The sequence below is a fragment of the Eptesicus fuscus genome, chromosome 21 (genome assembly GCF_027574615.1).
Source record: "Eptesicus fuscus isolate TK198812 chromosome 21, DD_ASM_mEF_20220401, whole genome shotgun sequence".
NCBI lineage: Eukaryota > Metazoa > Chordata > Mammalia > Chiroptera > Vespertilionidae > Eptesicus > Eptesicus fuscus.
Genome location: NC_072493.1, coordinates 47,943,286 through 47,962,555, shown reverse-complemented (window position 1 = coordinate 47,962,555; position 19,270 = coordinate 47,943,286). Strand labels below are relative to the sequence as shown.

The window sequence follows — 19,270 nt, the reverse complement described above, 5'->3', positions numbered from 1 at the left end:
AAGGACACCTCAGAATCGGACTATTCTTTAAAAATAAAAAAGTATTGCCCCTTTATCTTCGGAGCTGAATGAGTGCAGCTCATTTATACGGCGAAGGTTATTTTTGCTCAGACTCTCAGCAATTCCAATTGAAAAGCCAAAATCAAAACCAGCCACCCATTTTTCCTCCAGTCCTGCCTAAGCCTGGGTTCTGCCAACCCTTAACCTGGGGTTTTGTCAACCCTGGTTCCACCTCGAGGATTTTAAAACAGCTCAAATAAAGTCAGACCTCTACCAAACAGAGAGGTCCTGGATCCGAGAGATCACTCACCCACGTTCACCCAATGGGCGGAGAACCGGTGGGCTCAACGGGCCCTTTGCTGGATCCTAGCTCCAAGTCCAAGTCCAAAGGATGATCCCGGGTGAGTTTTCTTCGGAATCCTGCCATGACTACGCCAAAAATGTTAACGAAAAAACCATTGAAACCTGTAAAGAATTTTAGTGAGTTTATTTGAGCCAAAATGTCGACATATGCCGGGAAGCAGAACCTCAATGAATTGAGATAATGCTCCGGAGAATGCAGGGTTACATCTATATTTATACCTTGAAATCAAAGAAAAGGGACGTAGGTGAGTTACATGAAATCCATTGGTGACAGATTAGGGAGGTGGGACAAAGCAAAGCGGGGAAACCTCTGGGATTGGGTGAAAAGTGAAATGATGGACATGTGCTTCTCTTACAGAGATAGATACAGGATACTTTAACGTAATTAACAGTTGACAATTAACTTGATAACAATAACAATGAAGGAATGTCCCGGTGCCATTTGTTGTGCCCTGAGGGGTCCGGGGTAAAAAGGAAGTTACAAGTTACCCAGACATCTCACAGATATGTTATCTTAGAGGCAAAAAGGCAAATGGGCTCAGTAAAGATCTAAGTTGACCTTTGTCAGGGAAGATATCGGCCTAGGACATGACTGCCCACTATAACCTGTTTGTAGTTAAATATTTAATTTTCAAACCATCCTTTGTGGTTATTTCAGGTCTCTGAGTTTGCAAGACGGCCACGCAGGCCTCCCCTGAGCTTGTCAGGTTAGCATGTGGCTCCTTCCATTCACACTAGGATGGAAGAAATACACGAACGGTGTCTTGGGCTGAGCTGTGGGATGCAGTGGGGAGGCCTTTGTAATGGAGCCTCTTGTTTTCTCTAGGGCCCCTCCCCAAACCCACCCTCTGGGCCGAGCCAGGCCCTGTCATCCCCCAGGGGAGCCCCGTGACCATCTCCTGTCAGGGGTCCCCAGGGGCTGAGGAGTACCGTCTGGATAAAGAGGGAAGCCCAGCACCATGGAAAAGAGAGAAGCCACTGAAGCTCGGAGACAAGGTGATGTTCTCCATCTCACACATGACACAGCGTGATGTTGGGATATTTCACTGCTACTATGTCAGCCCGGTTGGCTGGTCAGAGCCCAGTGACCCTCTGGAGCTGGTGACAACAGGTGAGAGGACACTCAGGGGCCCCAGCCTCAGGCTCTGTCCTCAGAAATGGCGTCTGTTCTCAGGGTGTCTCCCTCTCACAGCCCTGTTCTGGGGGATGTGAAGGATGTGTGAGTCCCATTAAACACGCTGCCTCCTCCTCTGCTAGGATCCTACAGCAAACCCAGCCTCTCTGCCCTGCTCAGCCGTGTTGTGACCTCAGGAGGGAACGTGACCCTCCAGTGTGGCCAAGTGTATGGATATCACAGGTTCATTCTGACTAAGGAAGGAGATCACAGGTTCTTCAGGGCCCTGGACTCACAGACACAGCCCAGTGGGCAGTCCCAGGCCCTGTTCCCTGTGGGCCCCGTTATCCCCAGCCACAGGTGGACGTTCAGATGCTATGGCTGCTACAAGGACAGGCCTCAGCTGTGCTCACACCCCAGTGACGCTCTAGGGCTCCTGGTCTCAGGTGAGTCCTATCATAACATATTCCAGGGATTGAGGCACCAGATACAGTACTGGCATCTTTGCTGGGAGGGGAGCCCCAAGGGAGAGGGTGATGGGGTACAGAGGCCGCTGGGATGAAAAAAAAAAAAAAGAGAGAGATCGTGAGACCTGGAGGCCAGGACAGGAGAAGCGGTTTCTGGGAGAAGTAGCCCCTGTAATTCACGTCTGGTCTCCCCAGGTGAGTCTGAGAAGCCCTCCCTCCTGAGCCAGCAGGGCCCCATCATGGCCTCTGGACAGAGCCTGACCCTCCAGTGTCGCTCTGATGTCGGCTATGACAGATTCGCTCTGCACAAGGAGGGGGGACGGGACCTCCCCCAGAGCCTTGTCCTGCAGCCCCAGGCTGGGCTCTCTCAGGCCCACTTCCCCCTGGGCACTGTGAGCAGCTCCCACGGGGGCCGGTACCGATGCTATGGTGGATACAACCTCTCCTCTGAGTGGTCGGCCCCCAGCGACCCCCTGGACATCCTGGTGGCAGGTGAGGAGCCAGTGGGTTCAGTCAGGGACCCAGACTCTAAACAGGCCCTGCTGGCGTCTCAGGTGGTAAAGCCAGAAAGAAAGTGCAGGCCCCAGGGAGGGAGGGAGACAGAGAGAGATAGGGAAGGGGTTGGGAGGGGGAAGGAGAAGACACAGAGAAACAGAGACAGACAGAGAGGAGGGTCCTCAGAGAGAGGCCTGTGACACTCAGGGCAGAACAAGCTGGGCAGGCAGCCCTCACCCTCCCTCCCTCTCTCTCTCTAGGACAGCTGTCTGACACACCCTCCCTCTCGGTGCAGCCAGGCCCCAGGGTGGCCTCAGGAGAGAACGTGACCCTGCTGTGTCAGTCACAGAGCCAGAGGGACACATTCCTTCTGGCCAAGGAGGGGGCAACCGATCCCCCCTCTCATCTGAGATCAGAGCACCGAGCTCAGCAGTTCCAGGCAGAGTTCTCCATGAGTCCTGTGACCTCAGCCCAATGGGGCACCTACAGGTGTTACAGCTCAAGCAGCACCTCACCCTACCTGCTGTCACACCCCAGTAATCCCTTGGAGCTTCTGGTCTTAGGTGAGGTCCCCTGACCCTGTCTGGTGACATGTGAACTCAGGGTCCCGTCCTGAGAATTCGGGGCTGAAAGGGAAGGAGGGGTCTCTAGGGATGGTCACCCAGACAACATCTGCACCTCACACACCCTCCTAACCCTGCTCAGCCCTCCCCTCACCTGGACCCAGAAGGCACCGGTTGGACAGTGGGAGTGTCTTGGGGGCCACAGGGCAGATACAGGAGGATCTGAGTGAGGTGGGGACTCCATGGTGAGCCAGACTCTCATACCTTTCTGGCCTCCTTCCCAGGACTCCCTGGGACTCAAGCCCCCCACCCTCAGGGCCCATGTCTGCAGCTCAGGAACCATTGGGTCCTTCTTGCTCAGAAGGAGCACTGACTCAACCAAGTGCTTGAGAGTCTCTCCCAGGATCTAATGGCCCCTGACACTGAAGAGAGGCTTGTGTGGGGGCTGGGGTAGGGGAGATCTCAGGGAAACCACAGGCCCCCCGGGCTCGGAGTTTTCACGTCCACACCCCTGGGGAATCTGGCTTGGAGACCGGAAGTAGGGCAGGTGAAGGGTGGAGGGGCCATGGCAGAGGGGGATGTTGAGGCCCAGCTTCAGGTCGGGGCACCTAGTTCAAGTGGGGAAAAGGCAGTCTCCATGTCTCACCCACATCCTGACCCCAGGATGCTCTGAGGATAGGCTGCTCCCCACCACGTGGTCAGGCCCCCAGAGGGGTAAGTGAGGGCGTGTGTGAGGCAGTGGTTGGTGCCTCCATGGGGGAAAGGGACTGTCCCTCTCCTTTTCTGTCTGAAACATTTATACTCATTTAAGTACAAGGTGGGCAGGCAGTTGTTACCCTCCCTCCCATTCTCCAATATGGCTACCAGACAGACCCTCCCTCTAGCTGCAGCCAGGCCCCATCGAAGCCTCAGGGTGGAACGTTACCCTGCCGTGTTAGTCACTGAGCCCGAGGGACACTTTCCGTCTGCAAAGGAAAGAACAGCTGATTCCCCGCCCCCAGCTTTTGAGATCAAAACACCCAGGTGGACTGTTCCTGGCAGAGTTCTCCATGAGTTCCGTGACTTCAGCTCACGGGGCACCTACAGATGCTACAGCTCAAACAGCTCCTTCCGCTTCCTGCTGTCACTCCCCAGTGAGCCTGTGGTGCCCCTGGTCTCTGGTGAGGGCCCCTGACCCTGTCCTTTCTGAGCTCAGTCACTCAGGGCCCTGTGCCAGGAGAGGTGAGGCTAGGATGGAAGAAATACACTATCGGTGTCTTGGGCTGAGCTGTGGGATGCAGTGGGGAGGCCTTTGTAATGGAGCCTCTTGTTTTCTCTAGGGCCCCTCCCCAAACCCACCCTCTGGGCCGAGCCAGGCCCTGTCATCCCCCAGGGGAGCCCTGTGACCATCTCCTGTCAGGGGTCCCCAGGGGCTGAGGAGTACCGTCTGGATAAAGAGGGAAGCCCAGCACCATGGAAAAGAGAGAAGCCACTGAATACTGGAGACAAGGTGATGTTCTCCATCACACACATGACAGAGCATGATGTTGGGATATTTCACTGCTACTATCTCAGCGCTGATGGCTGGTCAGAGTACAGTGACCCCCTGGAGTTGGTGGTGACAGGTGAGAGGACACTCAGGGGTCCCAGCCTCAGGCTCTGCCCTCAGGACGGGGGTCTGCTCTCAGGGTGTCTCCCTCTCACAGCCCAGCCCTGGGGGACATGAGGGAGGTGTGATCCCCATTTAACATTCTGCCTCCTCATCTCCTAGGATTGTATATCAAACCCAGCCTCTCAGCCCTGCCTAGCCCTGTCGTGACCTCAGGAGGGAACGTGACCCTCCAATGTGGCTCAGTGTATAGATATCGCAGGTTCCTTCTGACTAAAGAAGGAGATCAGAGACTCTCCTGGTTCCTGGACTCACAGACACAGCCCAGTGGGCAGTACCAGGCCCTCTTCCCGGTGGGGCCCTTGACCGCAAGCCACAGGTGGATTTTCAGATGCTATGGCTGCTACTACAACGACAAGCCCCTAGTGTGTTCACACCCCAGTGATGCCTTAGGGCTCCTGGTCTCAGGTGAGTCCCATTATTGCGGCATCCATGGATTGAGGCACCAGATAAATTCCTGGCATCTGTGCTGGGCGGGGAGCCCCATGTGAGATGGTGAGGGGAGCTCCGGGGCTTCTGGTGTCCCTTCTCTTCTCCTGGGGGTAAAGAAAGAAGGGGGTTATGGGAGGAGGAGCCCCTGAAATTCTCCTCTGGTCTCCCCAGGTGAGTCTGGGAAGCCCTCCCTCCTGAGCCAGAAGGGCCCCATCGTGGCCTCTGGACAGAGCCTGACCCTCCAGTGTCGCTCTGATGTCGGCTATGACAGATTCGCTCTGCACAAGGAGGGGGGACGGGACCTCCCCCAGAGCCTTGTCCTGCAGCCCCAGGCTGGGCTCTCTCAGGCCCACTTCCCCCTGGGCACTGTGAGCAGCTCCCACGGGGGCCGGTACAGATGCTACGGTGGATACAACCTGTCCTCTGAGTGGTCGGCCCCCAGTGACCCCCTGGACATCCTGGTGGCAGGTGAGGAGCCAGTGGGTTCAGTCAGGGACCCAGACTCTGCACAAGCTCTGCTGAGGGTCTCAGGTGGTGAGGCCAGAATGAGAGTGCAGGCCCAGGGAGGGAGGGTGACAGACAGAGATGGGGAAGGGGTTGGGAGGAGGAAGGAGAAGACATAGAGAAACAGAGACAGACAGAGAGGAGGGTCCGCAGATAGAGCCCTGCTGACTCTCAGGGCAGAATAAGGTGAGCAGGCAGCCCTCACCCTCCCTCTCTCTCTCTAGGACAGCTGTCTGACACACCCTCCCTCTCAGTGCAGCCAAGCCCCAGGGTGGCCTCAGGAGAGAATGTGACCCTGCTGTGTCAGTCACAGAGCCAGAGGGACACGTTCCTTCTGGCCAAGGAGGGGGCAACCGATCCCCCCTCTCGTCTTCGATCAGAGCTTCGAGCTCAGCAGTTCCAGGCAGAGTTCTCCATGAGCCCTGTGACCTCAGCCCAATGGGGCACCTACAGGTGCTACAGCTCAAGCAGCACCTCACCCTTCCTGCTGTCACTCCCCAGTGAGCCCCTGGAGCTTCTGGTCTCAGGTGAGGTCCCCTGACCCTGTCTGGTGACATGTGAACTCAGGGTCCCGTCCTGAGAATTCGGGCCTGAAAGGGAAGGAGGGGTCTCTAGGGATGGTCACCCAGACAACATCTGCACCTCACACACCCTCCTAACCCTGCTCAGCCCTCCCCTAACCTGGACCCAGAAGGCACCAGTTGGACAGTGGGAGTGTCTTGGGGGCCACAGAGCAGATACAGGAGGATCTGAGTGAGGTGGGGACTCCATGGTGAGCCAGACTCTCAAACCTTTCTGGCCTCCTTCCCAGGACTCCCTGGGACTCAAGCCCCCCACCCTCAGGGCCCATGTCTGCAGCTCAGGAACCATTGGGTCCTTCTTGCTCAGAAGGAGCACTGACTCAACCAGGTGTTTGAGATTCTCTCCCAGGATATAATGACCCCTGACACTGAAGAGAGGCTTTCGTGGGGCCTGGGGTCAGGGGAGATCTCAGGGAAACCACAGGCCCCCCGGGCTCATAGTTTTCACGTCCACACCCATGGGGAATCTGGCTTGGAGACCAGAAGTAGGGCAGGTGAATGGTGGAGTGGTCATGGCAGAGGGGGATGTTGAGGGCCTGCTTTAGGAAGGGTCACTGAGTTCAAGTGGCGAGAAAGAAGTCCCCACATCTCACCCACATCCTGACCCCAGGATGCTCTGAGGATAGGCTGCTCCCCACCACGTGGTCAGGCCCCCAGAGGGGTAAGTGAGGGTCTACGTGAGGCAGTGGATGGTGCCTCCATGCGGGAAAGGGACTGTCCCTCTCCTTTTCTCTCTGAAACACACACACACACACACACACACACACACACAAAACACACCCACACACACACACACACACACACAGCATTTCAGTACAAGGTGGGCAGGCAGCTGTTACCCTCCCTCCTATTCTCTAGGACGGCTGCCAGACCTACCCTCCCTCCTGTGCAGCGAGGCCCCAGCGAGGCCTCAGGGGAGAACGTGACCCTGTTGTGTCAGTCACAGAGCCCAAGGGACACTTCCCTTCTGTCCAAGGATGGGGAATCCAATCCCCCCTGCTTCTGAGATCAAAATACCAAGCCCGGCAGTACCAGGCAGAGTTCTCCATGAGCCCCGTGATCTCAGCTCACAGGGACACCTACAGGTGCTACAGCTCACACACCTCCTCCCCGTTCCATCTCTCACTCCTCAGTGAGCCCGTGGTGCTCCTGGTCTCTGGTGAGGGCCCCTGACCCTGTCCTTTCTGAGCTCAGTCATTCAGGGCCCTGTGCCAGGAGAGGTGAGGCTAGGATGGAAGAAATACAATTACAGTGTCTTGAGCTCAGCTGTGGGATGCCAGTGGGGAGACCTTTGCAATGTAGCCTCTTGTTTTCTCTAGGGACCTTCCCCAAACCCACCCTCTCTGCGGAGCCAGGGCCTGTCATCCCCCAGGGAAGGTCCCTGACCATCTCCTGTCAGGGGTCCCCAGGGGCTGAGGAGTACCGTCTGTATAAAGAGGGAAGCCCAGGACCATGGAAAAGAGAGAAGCCACTAAAGCCAGGAGACAGGGTGATGTTCTCCATCACACACATGAGAGATCATGATGCTGGGATATTTCACTGCTACTATCTCAACCCTGATGGCTGGTCAGAGCCCAGTGACCCCCTGGAGCTGGTGACAACAGGTGAGAGGACATCAGGGGTCCCAGGCTCAGGCTCTGCCCTCAGAATGGGGGTCTGCTCTCAGGGTTTCTCCCTCTCACAGCCCAGCCCTGGGGGACATGAGGGAGGTGTGATCCCCATTTAACATGCTGCCTCCTCCTCTCCTAGCATCCTACAACAAACCCAGCCTCTCCGCACTGCCCGGCCCTGTCGTGACCTCAGGAGGGAACGTGACCCTCCAGTGTGGCTCAGGGCAGGGATATCACAGGTTCCTTCTGACTAAGGAAGGAGATCAGAGACTCTCCTGGTCCCTGGACTCACAGACACAGCCCAGTGGGCAGTCCCAGGCCCTCTTCCCGGTGGGGCCCTTGACCGCAAGCCACAGGTGGATTTTCAGATGCTATGGCTGCTACTACAGGGACAGGCCCCTGGTGTGCTCACACCCCAGTGAAGCCCTAGGGCTCCTGGTCTCAGGTGAGTCGCATTATTACGGCATCCGTGGATTGAGGCACCAGATAAATTCCTAGCATATGTGCTGGGAGGGGAGCCCCATGTGAGATGGTGAGGGGAGCTCCGGGGCTCCTGGGGTCCTTTCTCTTCTCCTGGGGGAAAAGAAAGAAGGAGGTTATAGGAGGAGGAGCCCCTGTAATTCACATCTGGTCTCCCCAGGTGCATCGGGAAAGCCCTCCCTCCTGAGCCAGCAGGGCCCCATCGTGGCCTCTGGACAGAGCCTGACCCTCCAGTGTCGCTCTGATGTCGGCTATGACAGATTCGCTCTGCACAAGGAGGGGGAACGGGACCTCCCCCAGAGCCTTGTCCTGCAGCCCCAGGCTGGGCTCTCTCAGGCCCTCTTCCTCCTGGGCACTGTGAGCAGCTCCCACGGGGGCCGGTACAGATGCTACGGTGGATACAACCTGTCCTCTGAGTGGTCGGCCCCCAGTGACCCCCTGGACATCCTGGTGGCAGGTGAGGAGCCAGTGGGTTCAGTCAGGGACCCAGACTCTGCACAGGCTCTGCTGGGGGTCTCAGGTGCTGAGGCCAGAATGAGAGTGCAGGCCCCAGGGAGGGAGGGAGACAGAGAGAGATGGGGACGACGTTGGGAGGAGGAAGAAGACACAGAGAAACAGAGACAGACAGAGAAGAGGGCCCGCAGAGAGAGCCCTGCTGACTATCAGGGCAGAATAAGGTGAGCAGGCAGCCCTCACCCTCCCTCTCTCTCTCTCTAGGACAGCTGTCTGACACACCCTCCATCTCAGTGCAGCCAGGCCCCAGGGTGGCCTCAGGAGAGAACGTGACCCTGCTGTGTCAGTCACAGAGCCAGAGGGACACGTTCCTTCTGGCCAAGGAGGGGGCAGCCGATCCCCACTCTCATCTGAGATCAGAGCACCGAGCTCAGCAGTTCCAGGCAGAGTTCTCCATGAGTCCTGTGACGTCAGCCCAATGGGGCACCTACAGGTGCTATAGCTCAAGCAGCACCTCGCCCTACCTGCTGTCATACCCCAGTAAGCCCCTGGAGCTTCTGGTCTCAGGTGAGGTCCCCTTACCCTGTCTGGTGACATGTGAACTCAGGGTCCCCTCCTGAGAATTCAGGGCTGAAAGGGAAGGAGGGATCTCTAGGGATGGTCACCCAGACAACATCTGCACCTCACACACCCTCCTAACCCTGCTCAGCCCTCCCCTCACCTGGACCCAGAAGGCACCAGTTGGACAGTGGGAGTGTCTTGGGGGCCACAGAGCAGATACAGGAGGATCTGAGTGAGGTGGGGACTCCATGGTGAGCCAGACTCTCAAACCTTTCTGGCCTCCTTCCCAGGACTCCCTGGGACTCAAGGCCCCCACCCTCAGGGCCAATTTCTGCAGGTCAGGAAACATTGGGTCCTTCTTGCTCAGAAGGAGCACTGACTCAACCAGGTGTTTGAGAGTCTCTCCCAGGATCTAATGGCCCCTGACACTGAAGAGAGGCTTGTGTGGGGCCTGGGGTCAGGGGATATCTCAGGGAAACCACAGGCCCCCCGGGCTCAGAGTTTTCACGTCCACACCCCAGGGGATTCTGGCTTGGAGACAAGAAGTAGGGCAGGTGAATGGTGGAGTGGTCATGGCAGAGGGGGATGTTGAGGGCCTGCTTCAGGACGGGTCACTGAGTTCAAGTGGGGAGAAAGAAGTCCCCACATCTCACCCACATCCTGACCCCAGGATGCTCTGAGGATAGGCTGCTCCCCACCACGTGGTCAGGCCCCCAGAGGGGTAAGTGAGGGCGTGTGTGAGGCAGTGGATGGTGCCTCCATGCGGGAAAGGGACTGTCCCTCTCCTTTTCTCTCTGAAACACACACACACACACACACACACACACACACACACACACACAAGCACACCCACACACACACACACACACACACAGCATTTTAGTACAAGGTGGGCAGGCAGCTGTTCCCCTCCCTCCTATTCTCTAGGACGGATGCCAGACCTACCCTCCCTCCTGTGCAGCGAGTCCCCAGCGAGGCCTCAGGGGAGAACGTGACCCTGTTGTGTCAGTCACAGAGCCCAAGGGACACTTCCCTTCTGTCCAAGGATGGGGAATCCAATCCCCCCTGCTTCTGAGATCAAAATACCAAGCCAGGCAGTACCAGGCAGAGTTCTCCATGAGCCCGGTGATCTCAGCTCACGGGGACACCTACAGGTGCTACAGCTCACACACCTCCTCCCCGTTCCATCTCTCACTCCTCAGTGAGCCCGTGGTGCTCCTGGTCTCTGGTGCGGCCGCTGACCCTGTCCTTTCTGAGCTCAGTCATTCAGGGCCCTGTGCCAGGAGAGGTGAGGCTAGGATGGAAGAAATACAATTACAGTGTCTTGAGCTCAGCTGTGGGATGCCCGTGGGGAGACCTTTGCAATGTAGCCTCTTGTTTTCTCTAGGGACCTTCCCCAAACCCACCCTCTCTGCGGAGCCAGGGCCTGTCATCCCCCAGGGAAGTTCCCTGACCATCTCCTGTCAGGGGTCCCCAGGGGCTGAGGAGTACCGACTGTATAAAGAGGGAAGCCCAGGACCATGGAAAAGAGAGAAGCCACTAAAGCCAGGAGACAGGGTGATGTTCTCCATCACACACATGAGAGATATAGATGCTGGGATATTTCACTGCTACTATCTCAACCCTGATGGCTGGTCAGAGCCCAGTGACCCCCTGGAGCTGGTGACAACAGGTGAGAGGACATCAGGGGTCCCAGGCTCAGGCTCTGCCCTCAGAATGGGGGTCTGCTCTCAGGGTTTCTCCCTCTCACAGCCCAGCCCTGGGGGACATGAGGGAGGTGTGATCCCCATTTAACATGCTGCCTCCTCCTCTCCTAGCATCCTACAGCAAACCCAGCCTCTCAGCCCTGCCCGGCCCTGTCGTGACCTCAGGAGGGAACGTGACCCTCCAGTGTGGCTCAGGGCAGGGATATCACAGGTTCCTTCTGACTAAGGAAGGAGATCAGAGACTCTCCTGGTCCCTGGACTCACAGACACAGCCCAGTGGGCAGTCCCAGGCCCTCTTCCCTGTGGGGCCCTTGACCGCAAGCCACAGGTGGATTTTCAGATGCTATGGCTGCTACTACAGGGACAGGCCCCTGGTGTGCTCACACCCCAGTGACGCCCTAGGGCTCCTGGTCTCAGGTGAGTCGCATTATTACGGCATCCATGGATTGAGGCACCAGATAAATTCCGGGCATATGTGCTGGGAGGGGAGCCCCATGTGAGATGGTGAGGGGAGCTCCGGGGCTCCTGGGGTCCCTTCTCTTCTCCTGGGGGTAAAGAAAGAAGGGGGTTATAGGAGGAGGAGCCCCTGTAATTCACATCTGGTCTCCCCAGGTGCATCGGGAAAGCCCTCCCTCCTGAGCCAGAAGGGCCCCATCGTGGCCTCTGGACAGAGCCTGACCCTCCAGTGTCGCTCTGATGTCGGCTATGACAGATTCGCTCTGCACAAGGAGGGGGAACGGGACCTCCCCCAGAGCCCTGTTTTGCAGCCCCAGGCTGGGCTCTCTCAGGCCCACTTCCCCCTGGGCACTGTGAGCAGCTCCCACGGGGGCCGGTACAGATGCTACGGTGGATACAACCTGTCCTCTGAGTGGTCGGCCCCCAGTGACCCCCTGGACATCCTGGTGGCAGGTGAGGAGCCAGTGGGTTCACTAAGGGACCCAGACTCTGAACAGGCCCTGCTGGATCTCAGGTGGTAAAGCCAGAAAGTGCAGGCCCCAGGGAGGGAGGGAGACAGAGTGAGATAGGGAAGGGGCTGGGAGGGGGAAGGAGAAGACACAAAGAAACCGAGTCAGACAGAGAGGAGGGTCCTCAGAGAGAGGCCTGGTGACTCTCAGGGCAGAACAAGCTGGGCAGGGAGCCCTCACCCTTCCTCCCTCTCTCTCTCTAGGACAGCTGTCTGACACACCCTCCCTCTCGGTGCAGCCAGGCCCCAGGGTGGCCTCAGGAGAGAACGTGACCCTGCTGTGTCAGTCACAGAGCCAAAGGGACACGTTTCTTCTGTCCAAGGAGGGGGCACCCGATCCCCCCTCTCATCTGAGATCAGAGCACCAAGCTCAGCAGTTCCAGGCACAGTTCTCCATGAGCCCTGTGACCTCAGCCCAATGGGGCACCTACAGGTGCTACAGCTCAAGCAGCACCTCACCCTACCTGCTGTCACACCCCAGTAAGCCCCTGGAGCTTCTGGTCTCAGGTGAGGTCCCCTTACCCTGTCTGGTGACATGTGAACTCAGGGTCCCGTCCTGAGAATTCGGGGCTGAAAGGGAAGGAGGGATCTCTAGGGATGGTCACCCAGACAACATCTGCACCTCACACACCCTCCTAACCCTGCTCAGCCCTCCCCTCACCTGGACCCAGAAGGCACCAGTTGGACAGTGGGAGTGTCTTGGGGGCCACAGAGCAGATACAGGAGGATCTGAGTGAGGTGGGGACTCCATGGTGAGCCAGACTCTCAAACCTTTCTGGCCTCCTTCCCAGGACTCCCTGGGACTCAAGCCCCCCACCCTCAGGGCCCATGTCTGCAGCTCAGGAACCATTGGGTCCTTCTTGCTCAGAAGGAGCACTGACTCAACCAGGTGTTTGAGAGTCTCTCCCAGGATATAATGGCCCCTGACACTGAAGAGAGGCTTGTGTGGGGGCTGGGGTCAGGGGAGATCTCAGGGAAACCACAGGCCCCCAGGGCTCAGAGTTTTCACGTCCACACCCCTGGGGAATCTGGCTTGGAGACCAGAAGTAGGGCAGGTGAATGGTGGAGTGGTCATGGCAGAGGGGGATGTTGAGGGCCTGCTTCAGGACGGGTCACTGAGTTCAAGTGGGGAGAAAGCAGTCCCCACATCTCACCCACATCCTGTCCCCTTGATGCTCTGAGGATAGGCTGCTCCTCACCGAGTGTGAGGCCCCCAGAGGGATAAGTGAGAGTCTACGTGAGGCAGTGATTGGTGCCTCCATGTTGGAAAGGGACTGTCCCTCTCCTTTTCTCTCTGAAACACACACACACACACACACACACACACACACACACACACACACATATTTCAGTACAAGGTGGGCAGGCAGCTGTTACCCTCCCTCCTATTCTCTAGGACGGCTCCTAGACAGACCCTCTTTCCTGTGCAGTGAGGCCCCAGCGAGGCCTCAGCAGAGAACGTGACCCTGTTGTGTCAGTCACAGAGCCCAAGGGACACTTTCCTTCTGTCCAAGGATGGGGAATCCAATCCCCCCTGCTTCTGAGATCAAAATACCAAGGCCGGCAGTACCAGGCAGAGTTCTCCATGAGCCCCGTGATCTCAGCTCACGGGGACACCTACAGGTGCTACAGCTCACACACCTCCTCCCCGTTCCATCTCTCACTCCTCAGTGAGCCCGTGGTGCTCCTGGTCTCTGGTGCGGCCGCTGACCCTGTCCTTTCTGAGCTCAGTCATTCAGGGCCCTGTGCCAGGAGAGGTGAGGCTAGGATGGAAGAAATACAATTACAGTGTCTTGAGCTCAGCTGTGGGATGCCGGTGGGGAGACCTTTGCAATGTAGCCTCTTGTTTTCTCTAGGGACCTTCCCCAAACCCACCCTCTCTGCGGAGCCAGGGCCTGTCATCCCCCGGGGAAGTTCCCTGACCATCTCCTGTCAGGGGTCCCCAGGGGCTGAGGAGTACCGACTGTATAAAGAGGGAAGCCCAGGACCATGGAAAAGAGAGAAGCCACTAAAGCCAGGAGACAGGGTGATGTTCTCCATCACACACATGAGAGATCATGATGCTGGGATATTTCATTGTTACTATCTCAACCCTGATGGCTGGTCAGAGCGCAGTGACCCCCTGGAGCTGGTGACAACAGGTGAGAGGACATCAGGGGTCCCAGGCTCAGGCTCTGCCCTCAGAATGGGGGTCTGCTCTCAGGGTTTCTCCCTATCCCAACCCAGCCCTGGAGGACATGAGGGAGGTGTGATCCCCATTTAACATGCTGCCTCCTCCTCTCCTAGCATCCTACAACAAACCCAGCCTCTCCGCCCTGCCCGGCCCTGTCGTGACCTCAGGAGGGAACGTGACCCTTCAGTGTGGCTCAGGGCAGGGATATCACAGGTTCCTTCTGACTAAGGAAGGAGATCAGAGACTCTCCTGGTCCCTGGACTCACAGACACAGCCCAGTGGGCAGTCCCAGGCCCTCTTCCCGGTGGGGCCCTTGACCGCAAGCCACAGGTGGACTTTCAGATGCTATGGCTGCTACTTCAGGGACCGGCCCCTGGTGTGCTCACATCCCAGTGACGCCCTAGGGCTCCTGGTCTCAGGTGAGTTCCATTATTACGGCATCCATGGATTGAGGCACCAGATAAATTCCTGGCATCTGTCCTGGGCGGGGAGCCCCATGTGAGATGGTGATGGGAGCTCCGGGGCTTCTGGGGTCCCTTCTCTTCTCCTTGGGGTAAAGAAAGAAGGGGGTTATGGGAGGAGGAGTCCCTGAAATTTTCCTCTGGTTTCCCCAGGTGAGTCTGGAAAGCCCTCCCTCCTGAGCCAGCAGGGCCCCATCGTGGCCTCTGGACAGAGCCTGACCCTCCAGTGTCGCTCTGATGTCGGCTATGACAGATTCGCTCTGCACAAGGAGGGGGGACGGGACCTCCCCCAGAGCCTTGTCCTGCAGCCCCAGGCTGGGCTCTCTCAGGCCCACTTCCCCCTGGGCACTGTGAGCAGCTCCCACGGGGGCCGGTACAGATGCTACGGTGGATACAACTTGTCCTCTGAGTGGTCGGCCCCCAGTGACCCCCTGGACATCCTGGTGGCAGGTGAGGAGCCAGTGGGTTCAGAGAGGGACCCAGACTCTGTACAAGCTCTGCTGGGGGTCTCAGGTGGTAAAGCCAGAAAGGCAGTGCAGGCCCCAGGGAGGGAGGGAGACAGAGAGTAGTGGGGAAGGGGCTGGGAGGGGGAAGGAGAAGACATGGAGATACAGAGACAGACAGAGATGAGGGCCTTCAGAGAGAGCCCTGCTGACTCTCAGGGCAGAACAAGGTGGGCAGGCAGCCCTCACCCTCCCTCTCTCTCTCTAGGACACCTGTCTGACACACCCTCCCTCATGGTGCAGCCAGGCCCCAGGGTGGCCTCAGGAGAGAACGTGACCCTGCTGTGTCAGTCACAGAGCCAGAGGGACACGTTCCTTCTGTCCAAGGAGGGGGCACCCGATCCCCCCTCTCATCTGAGATCAGAGCACCAAGCTCAGCAGTTCCAGGCACAGTTCTCCATGAGCTCTGTGACTTCAGCCCAATGGGGCACCTACAGGTGCTATAGCTCAAGCAGCACCTCGCCCTACCTGCTGTCACACCCCAGTAAGCCCCTGGAGCTTCTGGTCTCAGGTGAGGTCCCCTTACCCTGTCTGGTGACATGTGAACTCAGGGTCCCGTCCTGAGAATTCGGGGCTGAAAGGGAAGGAGGGGTCTCTAGGGATGGTCACCCAGACAACATCTGCACCTCACACACCCTCCTAACCCTGCTCAGCCCTCCCCTCACCTGGACCCAGAAGGCACCAGTTGGACAGTGGGAGTGTCTTGGGGGCCACAGAGCAGATACAGGAGGATCTGAGTGAGGTGGGGACTCCATGGTGAGCCAGACTCTCAAACCTTTCTGGCCTCCTTCCCAGGACTCCCTGGGACTCAAGCCCCCCACCCTCAGGGCCCATGTCTGCAGCTCAGGAACCATTGGGTCCTTCTTGCTCAGAAGGAGCACTGACTCAACCAGGTGTTTGAGAGTCTCTCCCAGGATCTAATGGCCCCTGACATTGAAGAGAGGCTTGTGTGGGGGCTGGGGTCAGGGGAGATCTCAGGGAAACCACAGGCCCCCCCGGGCTCAGGGTTTTCATGTCCACACCCCTGGGGAATCTGGCTTGGAGACCAGAAGTAGGGCAGGTGAATGGTGGAGTGGTCATGGCAGAGGGGGATGTTGAGGGCCTGCTTCAGGACGGGTCACTGAGTTCAAGTGGGGAGAAAGAAGTCCCCACATGTCACCTAAAACCATGACCCTAGGATGCTCTGAGGATAGGCTGCTCCCCACCACGTGGTCAGGCCCCCAGAGGGGTAAGTGAGAGTCTACGTGAGGCAGTGGTTGGTGCCTCCATGTGGGAAAGGGACTGTCCCTCTCCTTTTCTCTCTGAAACACACACACACACACACACACACACACACACACACACACACACAGACATATTTCAGTACAAGGTGGGCAGGCAGCTGTTACCCTCCCTCCTATTCTCTAGGACGGCTGCTAGACAGACCCTCCCCCCTGTGCAGTGAGGCCCCAGCGAGGCCTCAGCGGAGAACGTGACCCTGTTGTGTCAGTCACAGAGCCCAAGGGACACTTTCCTTCTGTCCAAGGATGGGGAATCCAATCCCCCCTGCTTCTGAGATCAAAATACCAAGCCAGGCAGTACCAGGCAGAGTTCTCCATGAGCCCCGTGATCTCAGCTCACAGGGACACCTACAGGTGCTACAGCTCACACACCTCCTCCCCGTTCCATCTCTCACTCCTCAGTGAGCCCGTGGTGCTCCTGGTCTCTGGTGCGGCCGCTGACCCTGTCCTTTCTGAGCTCAGTCATTCAGGGCCCTGTGCCAGGAGAGGTGAGGCTAGGATGGAAGAAATACAATTACAGTGTCTTGAGCTCAGCTGTGCGATGCCGGTGGGGAGACCTTTGCAATGTAGCCTCTTGTTTTCTCTAGGGCCCCACCCAAAACCCGCCCTCTCTGCGGAGCCAGGGCCTGTCACCCCCCGGGGAAGTTCCCTGACCATCTCCTGTCAGGGGTCCCCCGGGGCTGAGGAGTACCGTCTGTATAAAGAGGGAAACCCAGGACCATGGAAAAGAGAGAAGCCACTAAAGCAAGGAGACGGGGTGATGTTCTCCATCACACACATGAGAGATCATGATGCTGGGATATTTCACTGCTACTATCTCAACCCTGATGGCTGGTCAGAGCGCAGTGACCCCCTGGAGCTGGTGACAACAGGTGAGAGGACATCAGGGGTCCCCGGCTCAGGCTCTGCCCTCAGAATGGGGGTCTGCTCTCAGGGTTTCTCCCTCTCACAGCCCAGCCCTGGGGGACATGTGGGAGGTGTGATCCCCATTTAACATGCTGCCTCCTCCTCTCCTAGCATCCTACAACAAACCCAGCCTCTCCGCACTGCCCGGCCCTGTCGTGACCTCAGGAGGGAACGTGACCCTCCAATGTGGCTCAGGGCAGGGATATCACAGGTTCCTTCTGACTAAGGAAGGAGATCAGAGACTCTCCTGGTCCCTGGACTCACAGACACAGCCCAGTGGGCAGTCCCAGGCCCTCTTCCCTGTGGGGCCCTTGACCGCAAGCCACAGGTGGATTTTCAGATGCTATGGCTGCTACTACAGGGACAGGCCCCTGGTGTGCTCACACCCCAGTGACGCCCTAGGGCTCCTGGTGTCAGGTGAGTCCCATTATTACGGCATCCGTGGATTGAGGCACCAGATAAATTCCTGGCATATGTGCTGGGAGGGGAGCCCCATGTGAGATGGTGAGGGGAGCTCCGGGGCTTCTGGGGTCCCTTCTCTTCTCCTGGGGGTAAAGAAAGAAGGGGGTTATGGGAGGAGGAGTCCCTGAAATTTTCCTCTGGTTTCCCCAGGTGAGTCTGGAAAGCCCTCCCTCCTGAGCCAGCAGGGCCCCATCGTGGCCTCTGGACAGAGCCTGACCCTCCAGTGTCGCTCTGATGTCGGCTATGACAGATTCGCTCTGCACAAGGAGGGGGAACGGGACCTCCCCCAGAGCCTTGTCCTGCAGCCCCAGGCTGGGCTCTCTCAGGCCCACTTCCCCCTGGGCACTGTGAGCAGCTCCCACGGGGGCCGGTACAGATGCTACGGTGGATACAACCTGTCCTCTGAGTGGTCGGCCCCCAGTGACCCCCTGGACATCCTGGTGGCAGGTGAGGAGCCAGTGGGTTCACTAAGGGACCCAGACTCTGAACAGGCCCTGTTGGCATCTCAGGTGGTAAAGCCAGAAAGAAAGTGCAGGCCCCAGGGTGGGAGGGAGACAGAGTGAGAGATAGGGAAGGGACTGGGAGGGGGAAGTAGAAGACACAGAGAAACAGAGACAGACAGAGATGAGGGCCTTCAGAGAGAGCCCTGCTGACTCTCAGGGCAGAACAAGGTGGGCAGGCAGCCCTCACCCTCCCTCTCTCTCTCTAGGACAGCTGTCTGACACACCCTCCCTCTTGGTGCAGCCAGGCCCCAGGGTGGCCTCAGGAGAGAACGTGACCCTGCTGTGTCAGTCACAGAGCCAGAGGGACACATTCCTTCTGGCCAAGGAGGGGGCAACCGATCCCCCCTCTCGTGTGAGATCAGAGCACCGAGCTCAGCAGTTCCAGGCAGAGTTCTCCATGAGTCCTGTGACCTCAGGCCACTGGGGCACCTACAGGTGCTACAGCTCAAGCAGCACGTCGCCCTTCCTACTGTCACTCCCCAGTCAGCCCCTGGAGCTTCTGGTCTCAGGTGAGGTCCCGTGACCCTGTCTGATGTCATGTGAACTCAGGGTCCCGTGCTGAAAATTCAGGGCTGAAAGGGAAGGAGGGATCTCTAGGGATGGTCACCCAGACAACATCTGCACCTCACACACCCTCCTAACCCTGCTCAGCTCTCCCCCTCACCTGGACCCAGAAGGCACCAGTTGGACAATGGGAGTGTCTTGGGGGCCACAGGGCAGATACAGGAGGATCTGAGTGAGGTGGGGACTCCATGGTGAGCCAGACTCTCAAACCTTTCTGGCCTCCTTCCCAGGACTCCCTGGGACTCAAGCCCCCCACCCTCAGGGCCCATGTCTGCAGCTCAGGAACCATTGGGTCCTTCTTGCTCAGAAGGAGCACTGGCCAACCTGTTGGTTCAGAGTCTCTCTCAGGATCTAATGGCCTCTGACACCTAAGAGAGGCTTGTGTGCGGGCTGGGGTCTGGGGAGATCTCAGGGAAACCACAGGCCCCCAGGGCTCAGAGTTTTCACATCCACACCCCTGGGGAATCTGGCTTGGAG

General features: G+C 58.0%; 4 protein-coding genes across 4 annotated transcripts; all 4 read left to right on the top strand.

Annotated features, from left to right (window-relative positions):
- The first annotated feature begins 391 nt into the window (after positions 1–391).
- LOC129147542 (leukocyte immunoglobulin-like receptor subfamily A member 6) lies at positions 392–3,392 on the top strand. Its single transcript, XM_054710067.1, has 6 exons — positions 392–401; positions 1,190–1,474; positions 1,621–1,923; positions 2,140–2,436; positions 2,700–3,008; positions 3,292–3,392. The coding sequence occupies exons 1-6, from the start codon at positions 392–394 to the stop codon at positions 3,390–3,392; spliced, it is 1,305 nt and encodes a 434-aa protein (XP_054566042.1).
- Positions 3,393–3,567: 175 nt separating this feature from the next.
- On the top strand, positions 3,568–6,127 carry LOC129147541 (leukocyte immunoglobulin-like receptor subfamily A member 6). Its single transcript, XM_054710066.1, has 6 exons — positions 3,568–3,600; positions 4,198–4,223; positions 4,305–4,606; positions 4,753–5,058; positions 5,254–5,550; positions 5,811–6,127. The coding sequence occupies exons 1-6, from the start codon at positions 3,568–3,570 to the stop codon at positions 6,125–6,127; spliced, it is 1,281 nt and encodes a 426-aa protein (XP_054566041.1).
- A 1,087-nt stretch (positions 6,128–7,214) lies between these two features.
- Positions 7,215–9,650, top strand: LOC129147540 (leukocyte immunoglobulin-like receptor subfamily A member 6). The gene is made up of 6 exons (XM_054710065.1): positions 7,215–7,326; positions 7,487–7,771; positions 7,917–8,222; positions 8,418–8,714; positions 8,975–9,277; positions 9,562–9,650. The coding sequence occupies exons 1-6, from the start codon at positions 7,215–7,217 to the stop codon at positions 9,648–9,650; spliced, it is 1,392 nt and encodes a 463-aa protein (XP_054566040.1).
- A 962-nt stretch (positions 9,651–10,612) lies between these two features.
- On the top strand, positions 10,613–18,752 carry LOC129147539 (immunoglobulin superfamily member 1-like). Its single transcript, XM_054710064.1, has 13 exons — positions 10,613–10,943; positions 11,089–11,394; positions 11,590–11,886; positions 12,146–12,454; positions 12,738–12,794; positions 13,798–14,082; positions 14,228–14,533; positions 14,729–15,025; positions 15,287–15,589; positions 16,946–17,230; positions 17,376–17,681; positions 17,877–18,173; positions 18,436–18,752. Exons 1-13 carry the CDS (start codon positions 10,613–10,615, stop codon positions 18,750–18,752), a joined length of 3,696 nt encoding a protein of 1,231 aa, XP_054566039.1.
- Positions 18,753–19,270: the final 518 nt, after the last annotated feature.

Bases quoted from the DNA above. Each gene is read 5' to 3' on its own strand.
- LOC129147542 (XM_054710067.1), top strand. The intron at 1,924-2,139 runs GTGAGTCCTATC...TGGTCTCCCCAG, and splicing joins TCTAGGGCTCCTGGTCTCAG to GTGAGTCTGAGAAGCCCTCC. The intron at 2,437-2,699 runs GTGAGGAGCCAG...CTCTCTCTCTAG, and splicing joins CCTGGACATCCTGGTGGCAG to GACAGCTGTCTGACACACCC.
- LOC129147541 (XM_054710066.1), top strand. From the start codon at position 3,568: ATGGCAGAGGGGGATGTTGAGGCCCAGCTTCAG. The intron at 3,601-4,197 runs GTCGGGGCACCT...TTCTGAGCTCAG, and splicing joins ATGTTGAGGCCCAGCTTCAG to TCACTCAGGGCCCTGTGCCA. The intron at 4,224-4,304 runs GTGAGGCTAGGA...TTTGTAATGGAG, and splicing joins AGGGCCCTGTGCCAGGAGAG to CCTCTTGTTTTCTCTAGGGC.
- LOC129147540 (XM_054710065.1), top strand. From the start codon at position 7,215: ATGAGCCCCGTGATCTCAGCTCACAGGGACACCTACAGGTGCTACAGC. The intron at 7,327-7,486 runs GTGAGGGCCCCT...TGTTTTCTCTAG, and splicing joins CGTGGTGCTCCTGGTCTCTG to GGACCTTCCCCAAACCCACC. The intron at 7,772-7,916 runs GTGAGAGGACAT...CTCCTCTCCTAG, and splicing joins CCTGGAGCTGGTGACAACAG to CATCCTACAACAAACCCAGC.
- LOC129147539 (XM_054710064.1), top strand. From the start codon at position 10,613: ATGCCCGTGGGGAGACCTTTGCAATGTAGCCTCTTGTTTTCTCTAGGG. The intron at 10,944-11,088 runs GTGAGAGGACAT...CTCCTCTCCTAG, and splicing joins CCTGGAGCTGGTGACAACAG to CATCCTACAGCAAACCCAGC. The intron at 12,795-13,797 runs GTCCTTCTTGCT...TGTTTTCTCTAG, and splicing joins TGCAGCTCAGGAACCATTGG to GGACCTTCCCCAAACCCACC.